Consider the following 12,748-nt stretch of genomic DNA (forward strand, 5'->3'; position numbering starts at 1 on the left):
ACTACTCACTGTTTAGCACATGACCTCGCATGTGAATCGTTAAAGAGATGGGTGGGGCCGGCTTAAGAGGGTGTGAACAACGCTGAATGGTTGTAGAAAAAACAAAGCTCTCTAGTAGTAGTAGTACCAAAACATTCAAAAGCCATTTTCTCAAAAATGAGGTTACTTTCCCATTGTTCCTCAAATGCAGTGTATGATATACCATTTTGTAGCTTTTATCCAATGTAAAAAAGATAATCTCAGATTTTGCTACATAAGACCGAATCAAAGCAGTTGGTCACATATGGGGAATAGGGGACGCACACAGTCTTCAGTTGGATTGGCTAAAAACTCACTTTCATCCTCTAATGTTGATAAACACAGATGAGTCATGCCAATCAAGCACATTTATATATTCTTCAAAGTTCAACTCAGTTTATCCTTCTTTATGGTGAGTTTTCCCATTTTTTTTTGAAGACCAAATTCCCAACTTTTATTTTCCTTACGTTCAGACGGAAAGGTTTTCGTTCTTCATGTTTTAAAAAGGTTAATTACCAGGGGTCATTGAGAGAGCACTTTTTTGTTAACAGCACTTATTGCACTTTGCACTTGCACTTTTTGTATTATTTCCAGCATGAAATTAAAATAAGTCTTTTTTTTTTTCATCTCAGCCTGCTTGGTTTTCCTTTTTATGGATTGAGTGCAAGGAGTTACCTGCTAAATTATATTCTTATTTGTTCTCCATTTATATATCCTACAAAGTCATACTCAATTGCTGAACTTTGGTTTATAGACAAAATTATAATCCGTTAGGGTCCGATGGAAAGGTTAAATGAACTGCAGTGGGCGAATGGCAGTCCAAAGCTGGGGAAGTTTTCTAAAGAGTACTAAAGTAGATATTTTATGTTTTAGAGGCACAGTACCATTCAAATGGGAGTACATTTGAGATTAGATTATATTGCCGTTTATTGTCATACAAGAGGAGATTCTTACCACAGCTCTCACATTACATACAGCATGACTGTGTTTGCTAGTGACAAAGACATGGTTTTGGTAATTATTAAAGTACAGTCTTATGTATTTAACCAAGTTTAATCCCAAATGAAAATGTGACTTGTTTCAGGAAGCTAGGTATATGTACCACTTAGCTATTTCACAGAACGGGCATTTTATTGACATTTTTTAAAACCATTTTTGGAATAAATGCGTTCTGGAACGTGTGAACTTTCATGTGCCTTAATAACACACCTGTATTCCATCAGTAAATGCAAATACAATTGTTATTTATGAGCCTAGTTGGTTTAGCCACACAAAAAGATAGGAATCTTCTCACTAGCCGTGATTGGCTGACATAATGGATAGGCTGGACATGCCGAGAGATGAGTTTGGATTGGTCTGCATTGTAGCACGCTTCTGTCTATAACATGAGCTACTCGTCATGTGTAGATAATCATTGCTACCACAGCTTTTTTGAAAGATATAACGTTAGCCATGGAGAAGGGCAAAAGTGTTGCTACTGCTCTCAACAACATTGCTGTCCTGAATTTAGCAGGCGTTATCGACAAAGATCAGTGGGAAAATTTCTGCAATCGGCCAGTGTGAACCGGAGTCACCTGACACGAGCCAAACAAGCTGTAGCTACAAACAAAACTAAAGTGGTTCCAGTCTGTCCTTTGGCAGCAAAATCTGCATAGCTTGGATGGTTGTATCTGGCACACCCTGACCTCAGAGAGACTTTTTATTTCTCTATTTGGTTAGGTCGGGGTATGCATTGGGTGGGCATTCTAGTTTTTCTATTTCTTTGTTGGCCGGGTATGGTTCCCAATCAGAGGCAGCTGTCTATTGTTGTCTCTGATTGGGGATCAAACTTAGGCAGCCTTTTTTCCCACCTTAATTTGTGGGATCTTGTTTTCATGTAGTGCCTGTGACCACTCCAGTTGTTACGTCTCGTTTATTGTTTTTGTTGGTGAGCTTCATTTTAATAAACATGTGGAACTCTATGGCTGCGCCTTGGTCCACTCATTTCAACAAATGTGACAGTATTCCCTTACATACAGTGCCTTGCGAAAGTATTCGGCCCCCTTGAACTTTGCGACCTTTTGCCACATTTCAGGCTTCAAACATAAAGATATAAAACTGTATTTTTTTGTGAAGAATCAACAACAAGTGGGACACAATCATGAAGTGGAATGACATTTAAACAGCCCCATAAACATACAAAAAACCCTAGACCAGCAAAAACACACACATCCCCCATGTCACACCCTGACCTAACCAAAATAATAAAGAAAACAAAGATAACTAAGGCCAGGGCGTGACAACAATTTTCTTTAACCAATTTTGGTCTTCAATGAATAGCCAACAGACAAGTTCCTTACTTTTTCCCTCTTCCAATTCCATTTTTGCAGTAATGCTGCAATTAGTGAAACACAATTTGTGATGGTGTTCTTGGTCATATGTACTGTACATATATGAAATGTTCATTATGGAAAACATATAACACACTCAGTCATAGTTAATAGAATGTTGGCAAGATTGTGGCACTCTTGACTTTTAGAAGGTTAATAGGATAGCTAAAAATTTAAACCACCTAAATATACTCACATACTTCACTGAACATTTAGTAATTGAAACTCAAACAATAATTCCCAACTGTGTTTTCTATAGTGCTACACGCTTTTTATTATTCTCCATACCTTATACTCCAATGCATCCAACATTATACATTCCTACCATGGTATTGGGCAGCTGCTATTTGAACACTGGTTTAGAACTCAAACTCCGGTTATCTTATTGCAGAGCACATTGTACACTTGTTTTTAGAGAAGAATGTATTGCAAAGTATGCTATATGTGTTGGCTATGCCGTATGTATTGGCTAATATGCAGCTGTCACTTTAAACCTCTATTCTAGGATACATGACACACACACAATTCTATTTGCATGCTTTTATTTGGGTTTCTATACAACGTATTTTATTGAATGTTTCTTAAATAGGCCTGCTGCAAGTTGAAATGAGACATATAATCATGCCAGAACTTGATCCAACAATTGAATTCACTGACAGAGATAGCTAATGAAACACTCATTGTTATTTACAGTAGCTGGTTAGGCTAGTCTGTAACATAATCTGCTAGCTTTTAAAAACTGTGCTAAATGGTCAACGGAGTTATCATCAGATGATGATGCTCCATATTTCAAGTGCATTCAAACAGATATCTTATTTCAGTCTGGGAGCCAGCTAGCTAAACTCAGCAAAAAAAGAAACATCCCTTTTTCAGGACCCTGTCTTTCAAAGATAATTAATTAAAATCCAAATAACTTCACAAATCTTCATTGTAAAGGGTTTAAACACTGTTTCCCATGCTTGTTCAATGAACCATAAATAACTAATGGAGTTGCACCTGTGGAACTGTTGTTAAGAGCAGCAGCATACCACCCTGCATCCCACTTCTGGCTTGCTTCTGAAGTTAAGCAGGGTTGGTCCTGGTCAGTTCCTGGATGGGAGACCAGATGCTGCTGGAAGTGGTTTTGGAGGGCCAGTAGGAGGCAATTTTTCCTCTGGTCTAAAAAAATATCCCAATGCCCCAATGACACTGCCCTGTGTAGGGTGCCGTCTTTCGGGTGGGACGTAAAACAAGTGTCCTTACTCTCTGAGTTCATTAAAGATCCCATGGCACTTATCGTAAGAGTAGGGGTGTTAACCCTGGTGTCCTGGCTAAATTCCCAATCTGGCCCTCATACCATCACAGTCACCTAATAATCCCCAGTTTACAATTGGCTCATTTCTCCCCCTCCTCTCCCCGGTAACTATTCCCCAGGTTGTTGCTGCAAATGAGAACGTGTTCTCAGTCAACTTACCTGGTAAAATAACGGATAAATCAAATAATAAGACACTAACAGTTTACAGACAGTGGGCAATTAAGGTCACAGTTATGAACATTTAGGAAACTAAAGAGGCCTTTCTACCGACTCTGAAAATCACAAAAAAGAATGATGCCCAGGGACCCTGCTCATCTGCGGGAACATGCCTTAGGCATGCTGCAAGGAGGCATGAGGACTGCAGATGTGGCCAGGGCAATCAATTGCAATGTCTGTACTGTGAGACGCCTAAGACAGCACTACAGGGAGACAAGACAGACAGCAGATTGTCCTCGCAGTGGCATGCCACGTGTAACAACAACTACACAGGATCGGAACAGCCGAACATCACACCTGTGGGACAGGTACAGGATGGCAACAACAACTGCCCGAGGTACACCAGGAACGCACAATCCCTCCATCAGCGCTCAGACTGTCCGCAATAGGCAGAGAGAGGCTGGACTGAGGGCTTGTAAGGGAATTCCTAACCAGAAATCACTGGCAACAACGTTGCCTATGGGCATAAACCCACTGTCGATGGACCAGACAGGACTGGCAAAAAGTGCTCTTCACTGACGAGTTGCGGTTTTGTCTCACCAGGGGTGATGGTTGGATTTGCATTTATCGTTGAAGGAATGAACGTTACACCGAGGCCTGTACTCTGGAGGGGGATCAATTTGGAGGTGGAGGGTCCGTCATGGTCGGGGGTGGTTTGTCACAGCATCATTGGACTGAGCTTGTTGACATTGCAGGCAATCTCAACGCTGTGCGTTACAGGGAAGACATCCTCCTCCCTCATGTGGTACCCTTCCTGCAGACTCATCCTGACATGACCCTCCAGCATGACAATGCCACCTGCCTTACTGCTCATTCTGTGCGTGAGTTCTTGCAAGACAGAAATGTCAGTGTTCTGCCATTGCCAGCAAAGAGCCCCGATCTCAATCCCATTGAGCACCTGTTGGATCGGAGGGTGAGGGCTAGGGCCATTCCCCCAGAGATGTCCGGGAACTTGCAAGTGCCTTGGTGGAAGAGTGGGGTAACGTCTCACAGCAAGAACGGGCAAATCTGGTGCAGTCCATGAGGAGGAGATGTGCTGCAGTACTTAATGCAGCTGGTGGCCACACCAGATACTGACTGTTACTTTTGATTTTGACCCCCCTTTGTTTCGGGCCACATTATTCCATTTCTGTTAGTCCCATGTCTGTGGAACTTGCTCAGTTTTATGTCTCAGTTGTTGAATCTGATGTTCATAGAAATATTTACACATCTTTAGTTTGCTGAAAATAAACGCAGTTGACAGTGAGAGGACGTTTCTTTTTTTTGCTGAGTTTGTATTTTTTATTTTTTTTATTTCACCTTTATTTAACCAGGTAGGCCAGTTGAGAACAAGTTCTCATACGTTCTCACAACTGCGACCTGGCCAAGATAAAGCATAGCAGTGCGACAAAAACATCAACACAGAGTTACACATAAACAAACAGTCAATAACACAAAATAAAATAAAAATAGAAAGATCTATGTACAGTGTGTGCAAATGTAGAAGAGTAGGGAGGTAGGAAAGAAATAGGCCATAGAGGCAAAAATAATGACAATTTAGCATTAATACTGGAGTGATATATATGCAGATGGTGATGTGCAAGTAGAGATACTGGGGTACAAAAGAGCAAGAGGGTAAGTAATAATATGGGGATGAGGTAGTCGGGTGTGCTATTTAAAGATTGACTGTGTACAGGTACAGTTAACTGCTCTGACAGCTGATGCTTAAAGTTAGAGAGGGAGATATAGGACTCCAGCATCAGAGATTTTGGCAATTCGTTCCAGTCATTGGCAGCAGAGAACTGGTAGGAAAGGCGGCCATAGGAAGTGTTGGCTTTGGGGATGACCAGTTCAATATACCTGCTGGAGCGCGTGCTATGGGTGGGTGTTGCTATGGTGACCAGTGAGCTGAGATAAGGCTGACCTGGAGCCAGTGGGATTGGCGACGGATATGTAGTGAGGGCCAGCCAAAGAGAGCATAGAGGTCGCAGTGGTGGGTAGTATATGGGGCTTTGGTGACAAAATGCATGACACTGTGATGGGCTACATTCAGTTTGCTGAGTAGAGTGTTGGGGGCTATTTTGTAAATGACATCGCCGAAGTCAAGGATTGGTAACAGTCAGTTTTACGAGGGTATGTTTGGCGGCATGAGTGAAGGAGGCTTTGTTGCAAAATAGGAAACCGATTCTAGATGTAATTTTGGATTGGATATGCTTAATGTGAGTCAGGAAGGAGAGTTTACAGTCTAACCAGACACCTAGGTATTTGTAGCTGAGTTTTATCTGTTCCTCTTCATTAGATAGCAGGCTGTGTTTACATTGTTGATAGAATCAGGCCATTGGCTGCCATTATCATGAGGGGTATGTATGTGTGTTCTGATTAGTCCCAACATTAGTCCTTCGGCAAATTTGCCTGAGTATTGAAATGTAGTTTTTATGAAAACATTTGCAAGAATGGAATGTAATAGTCATCATAAGAATGTTTTCATGTCTGGGATACACTGGGATCGATCAACTTAACGTTTTAAGGCTTTGGCCCACCACCAATAGGTGAATAGTGTAAACGTTTTGATATATTTGCTGACACCCTAGAATGGAGTAGTCTATCTAGCTACATAAACCACACCCCTCTGCAAAAATGCCTTTTCCGATGTTGGTAACAAGGCGGAACTTATTTAAATTAGGTAAGAGAATATCATGATAACATAGCATTAAAATGAGAGTTAGGCTGATGTCACCCTATTCCCTTGATAATTTTATCCATGTGTCATTTGTCAGACTTCGATCTGGTTTCATCCAAATATCAACTTTAATGAAGAACATGATTTTGAAAGTTCATGACCTTCAAATAATATATTATTTGACTGACAGCATATTCACTTAGTAGATAATTTAGGGAAGTCCATTACTCATAACTGCAACAAAGATGTCTCTGGCACTAACACGTACAGTCATGGGTGGTAACTTAACAAGTCACTTGAAATCAAAGGCACTCTGGGAAATATTTGAATAAACTTTTACACTAGGCAGTATGTTAATTTAACACTTGTTCCAGTGTATATACTGGTCACACTCTTTCAGTGTTGATTTAACACTCTCAGTGTTGACTTAACGCTGGAGAATTTGTGTATGCTGTCAAATCCTCACACATGTTTGTAGTTTGACCAGCTGTTTTCAGCAACTGATATTGTTGAATTCAGTTGTCGTATTGGCAGGTTTGCTAGCAACATACTATTTAGCTAGCTTCTCTCCTAGTGTTTGATATGTAATTCAATTTCTTCATAATGAACAGTGTCCTTAAAAGAAGGCAAACTTTTCTATGCCAGGAAAAATCACGCATCATATCAGCTCATTGTTATGGAAGTATCCAAATGATTGTCACTAGAAAACTACTTAACACAAATGCAGCTATGCGCTTCTATGGGCTATAGGAGTAAAGGCCAAATTCAATATTTTATCAAGTCACTTTTTTCATATATTTTTTGATGCCTAAAGGGTTTCTAAAATTCAAAATCAAATATCTAAATGATCCATGGTATTACGATCTTAAAATAATTATATATGTTAGCATAGTACCCAAATATAATTGAAAAGGTTATTTACCAGTAAATGTGTGCTTTAGTATTGTTTGTTGGCACATGTGCTATAAGCAGGATACAAGTCTCAGTTCTGTAAATTACCTTGGAAAAATGTACTTTGCGAAGGGAGGAGGCGGTCGTCCATTATTTCCAAGGTAAAGTGCAGTACAGAACGACGACGTTTTCCCTTACCTAAATAACACAGTTGCTTAAAAAAACAAGTTGCTTTTCTTTCTTTTACATCACAGTGCAAAATATTTAAGGCCACAACAACAAACAACATCATGTTAACATAAAAACACATACTCACATGGTTTCAACTTTAGAAAAAAGAGCAAAGTAGACCTTCATAGATAAGAAGTTATATGTACACTTTACACTGCAATTATTATCCAAGCACTTGATAAATGCATATTGAGGATGAATTCAAAATATAGATTAAATGTTTAAATGCACATGTCCACACAAACATTTTCATTTTTAAATAAGCAGCATAGGTATATTTTAAGCAAATTACATTCCACTCCCCTGACAGGCTTCATCAACACAAGTCATTTCAATAAGTGCTTGTTTTAGAGACAGAACGCAGAAAACAGTTTTACATAACTCTCCCCTTGTACTGTAAAAAAAATGCATACCCTCCCACCTCATTGAGTTAACTCAAAAATAATGGTTACGACCACAATTAACTGTAGAGACCCTGTGTTTATTAACGGGGATATCGACTTTGCAGGCTTTTTGTGGCACTCTGTTGCCTATCAGTGATTCCTCTTTGTTCTTGTGGGCTTGTATGAAAAATTGGTGCAGCTTTGAATGATTTTTTGGGCCAGAGGAGACTTTAAAAGGGTTCAGCTATGCTGCTGTGAATGTATTCTACAGAGCACAGCGTTTGGATGTTTATGTACAATAGAAGCCTATACAGTTTGCTCACAATGTCCAATTGCAACAGTATGTTTTGAAACGGGAGGTGAATGATCTGTTTGAAGCTTTTCCATCTTTCAAACTCTCAGAGTATGATAGTGTGCAATTTAAGTGCTATATGTTATCCTTCAAAAATACTATAGTGCATATGCATCTGCCACTCAGTTCTTCAAATATCTTTAACATTTTTTAATATTCTAATACAAATATTCAATATCTATCTTCTTTTCTCATATCGTCATCATACTGTATCTTCTCACATTATGGTTCAGTTACTTTAAAAGCTGCATTTTTCAGGACATACAAAAATATGCCTGATTGTGCTGAAAAGAAACAATGTTATTTCTGTTGTGTTTTTGTACAGAGTGTATGTAAACCAACCTACCTCCTCGGCAACCCGAGCCATGGTAACCAGAACCAATTTAGAGGGACTACTTTTTAATAATTTACAGCCGTGTTCTGGAGCACGGGGCAGGACGAGGCTAAATCAGTTCTCACCAATCACAATTAGGTGGTTTCTTTCATATGAGGAGAGGCAGATGCCCCCCAGCAGTTGTCACCCTCAACTTCCAACATACTGTAGTCGTTACACCATACTGTACATGGGCGGTGGGTAGCCTAACCATTGTTAGGCTACCTACCCACGAGTGTTGGGCCAGTAACCGAGGGATCAAATATCTGAGCCGACAAGGTGAAAAATCTGTTAATGTGCACTTGAGCAAGGCACTTAAACCTAATTCTCTCCAAGGGCTCTGTACTACTATGGCTGACCCTGTAAGGCAACACATTTAAACTGCACCTATCTGGTGGCAATAAAAAAACATCTTATCTTATTTACACCGTTACACCATAATGTAGCCTATACAACCATTCAGCTCTTTCATGTGACGAGACACAGACGCAGATGCTACCTCAGCAGTTGTCACACTTACTGGGTCTCTGACAGATGCCCAGCTGTTCGGTAGTTCAATATTTCCCTGGCAGCTCGCACACACACAGGTTTGGCAGACTGTACCAGCAGAAGATTTCCTTAAAGGTCTTCCTCATCTCTTGGCTCCTGAAGGCGTAGATCAGTGGGTCGATGACAGAGTTACACATGATGAGGATGAGGTACATGTTGAAGTGCGACATGAAGCAGGCGCAGTAGGGGTTCCTGGGGCATGATATCATGAGGATGAGGTGGAGGAAAAAGGGAGCCCAGCACACTACGAACACACCCAGGAGGATGGTGAGGGTGATGGCGCCCTTCATGTTGGCACGCTGGCGGATGGGAACGTTCCCGGGCAGCACGGCAATCCTCTTCATGTGCAGGCGGGCCAGCATGAACATGTGGACGTAGAGCGAGGCCATGAGCGCCAACATGGTGAAGAACATGGTGATGAGGCAGATGAGGACCGTGGTGCTCTCAGAGTAGATAATGAAGAGCACGCCCGATGCCACACAACACGACCAGATGCACGCGATTACCGCCATCGCTCGCTTTACCGTCACAATGTTATGGTAGCGCAGCGCGTAGAATATGGTGATGTAGCGGTCTATGGCGATGGCCAAGAGACTACAGATTGACGCCAGCAGTGAGCTACAGATCATGGAGTCGAACACGTTGTCCATGCTCTTTATGAGTGACCCGGAGATGGTCAAGTTGCCGCTGTTGATCAGGGCGATGACGATGGTCTCGGAGGCGTTGGAGACGCTGACCAGCATGTCTGCCACAGCCAAAGAACAGATGAATAAGTACATGGGAGAGTGGAGATTCTTATTCTTGATGATGGCAGCAATCACCAGGATGTTCTCTAATAAACTGACTATCCCCAGTGTGAGAAAGACCTCGGTAGAGATGAGGAGCTGCTCGTAACATCCTGTTGAGGAGTCCTTGATACCGACGCCCTCTGAGTCTTTGTTGAGGGTTCCCAGAGTCCCAGCAGTGCTGAGGTTCCTGGTATAGCCCACAGAGATCAACCCTTGATGGTCTGTGGAATTCATCATGTAGTTGTTAGTTATCTTAGTTGGTTCTTGTAGTGTTTAAGTGAAACTTTACTGTCTCCATTCTGCTGTTTTGTTGTCTTTCTTTGCTGTGAAAGAACAGCTCTGTGGATGTAGTCAGAGTCTAGCGTCGGGCAGGTGGTGGAAAACAGAATAAATCCCAGATACTCGATTTTGCCTCAGCCAGTCCCCAAAATGATCAAGCAGTCATTTTCTCCGGACATCTGCTGATGTTAGCCTTCCTTAGCCCCTGGCACTCTGCACTGCTATCAACTGACAGCCTCCAAAAAGAAAGTGGAAGAAAGGAATAGATAGATAGATAGATAGATAGATAGATAGATAGATAGATAGATAGATAGATAGATAGATAGATAGATAGATAGAAATGATGAAAATAGAGAGATGAAAGAATGAGACAGGTAGGGAATGGAGAATGCCAAATTCAGAGATCATAAAAAGAGAGATTCATTAAAAAGTGTGTAAAACAGAAAGGTGAAATGGAGATAAGAATAGAGAGGAGTGACGATAAAGAAAGCAGCAGGTTGAGAGAGCATGGCAGAGAACGAAAGAACAGGAGCTGAGTTGATCAGTGACAGGAGTCTGAACCTCAGCGATGGAGAGAGCAGAGTGGAGCAGAACACATGCAGGCAGATTACTTTGCAGACTACAGAGTCTCCTCCCTCTCCTTCCAGTGTTATACAGTCAAACACGGACCTCCTCGCAGCCTTGCCCACCCAGCCCTGTCAGCCAATCAGCTCACATATGGAGGGTGGGGCAAGCAGTCATGCTGGTGTTGATAGAAACACATGGCACAGCAGATTTAAATGTCATGTTTTTCATTAAATTGGATGATATTTGGATGAAACCAGATGAAAGTATGATGACCAAAGCATGAAAAATGACTGTTGCTTCTACATTTATCAAGTTTGATCATAAAGTTACTGGGCTCCTCCCCCATGTCAAACACACATTCATTATTAACGGCACACGGTGACGTTGCCTTCACTGTAAATTTAACCAATGGTAACATGATATTCTATTACCCTTTTAAAATAAGTACTGGGAGTGGTTTATATAGCTAGAAGCTACTCTGCTGGGGCCAAAATTTGACTGTAGGGTGTCAGCAAATATAATGAAAAGTTTACCCTATTCATCTACATTAAAGATACTTAAATGTTTCTGCTTTCATCTGTGTCTGGTGTTATCTAGTTACTGGCTAGCTAGGTCTTCATTCTGCATGGAATGAAAGGGGGGGAAGGGTCGTTCAAAACTCTGAGACAGTTGTCAAGACAACACATCAGTCAGTGCTGCTGTGAACGACATAAAATACACCCACAAAAATATGTTATTGTTGTTGATGCAGTTTCAGTGTTCTTTGAGTTGCTTCATGGATCACCACATTTGGTTGAGATGATTTTACTGCAACACTGCTCACTGCATCCAAGTTGCTTGACAGGGGTGTTTCAAAGAGCTGTCAGTCAAGGTGAGCTCAAGAATATAAGCTCACCGCCCACTCTGTCTTTTCTAACTTCTTGGTTAGTCATAAAAGATAAAGTACATTTCATATTGACTGTTCAGGACCTTTAAGAATGAAGGAGTTGTGGATTTTAACAGTGCAGTTGCCTAGTTTGTTTTAGAAAACGACCATATGCATTCTTTGATTATTTTCTTAATAATTTAGCTTTCTACCCATTTAACAGAGACAGAACACTTTGAACCAGAAAACATTTAAAAACAAACGTTGTGATGTTATTGCCTCAGTTATTTGAATAGATTAATTCTTTGTAAACCAGTGAGTCGCACAATTGCCTCGCAAAGAGAATAGTATGTATACTTTTGACCAAAACCTATGGGCCCTCATCAAAAGTAATGGATTAAATAGGGAATAGGATGGCATTTTAGACACAGACTGAACCAAGTGAAGTGCACAAGAATTATAATTAAGTACCAAGTTCAATAATGTAAGCCTTATTTATCTGAACTAAATCCTCTAATATGGCACATATCATGTGTAAGTCCTAAATTACACCCTATTCCATTTACAGTGGTCCCTGGTCAAAAGTAGTGCACTATAAAGTGAATAGAGTGCCATTTGGAAGGTACAGATGTTCACGGAGATCGGCGAGGACAGTGATCTGAATCCAAAACTTGTCACTAGCTGCCAACGTTAAGGTTATCTGTCCCCACCTGAAGTGTGTATGTGTGTGTGTGTATTTGTGTGCATGCGTGCATGCATGTGTGCATGTGTATGAGGCCAGAGATAGACACACTGAGGGGCTGAGAATGTGTGTGAATAGCACCTACATACATCAGTGCTAAATCTGCATAAAATTCCATCTCATAAATAGAAATTATAGTTCATTACAGATCTCTGCCATTAAACGTGGTTAT

General features: G+C 40.9%; 1 protein-coding gene across 1 annotated transcript; it reads right to left on the reverse strand.

Moving 5' to 3' along the window:
• Positions 1–788: 788 nt before the first annotated feature.
• On the reverse strand, positions 789–10,471 carry LOC112215613 (melanocortin receptor 4-like). The gene is made up of 2 exons (XM_024374777.2): positions 9,390–10,471; positions 789–816 (listed from the first exon to the last, which is right to left on the reverse strand). The coding sequence occupies exons 1-2, from the start codon at positions 10,358–10,360 to the stop codon at positions 789–791; spliced, it is 999 nt and encodes a 332-aa protein (XP_024230545.2). The 5' UTR covers positions 10,361–10,471.
• Between the last annotated feature and the right edge of the window lie 2,277 nt (positions 10,472–12,748).

The sequence above is a fragment of the Oncorhynchus tshawytscha genome, linkage group LG16 (assembly GCF_018296145.1).
Source record: "Oncorhynchus tshawytscha isolate Ot180627B linkage group LG16, Otsh_v2.0, whole genome shotgun sequence".
NCBI lineage: Eukaryota > Metazoa > Chordata > Actinopteri > Salmoniformes > Salmonidae > Oncorhynchus > Oncorhynchus tshawytscha.

Bases quoted from the DNA above. Each gene is read 5' to 3' on its own strand.
- LOC112215613 (XM_024374777.2), bottom strand. From the start codon at position 10,360: ATGATGAATTCCACAGACCATCAAGGGTTGATCTCTGTGGGCTATACC. The intron at 817-9,389 runs GTACAGTCTGCC...CGCCCACTGCAG, and splicing joins TTTAAGGAAATCTTCTGCTG to TTCATTTAACCTTTCCATCG.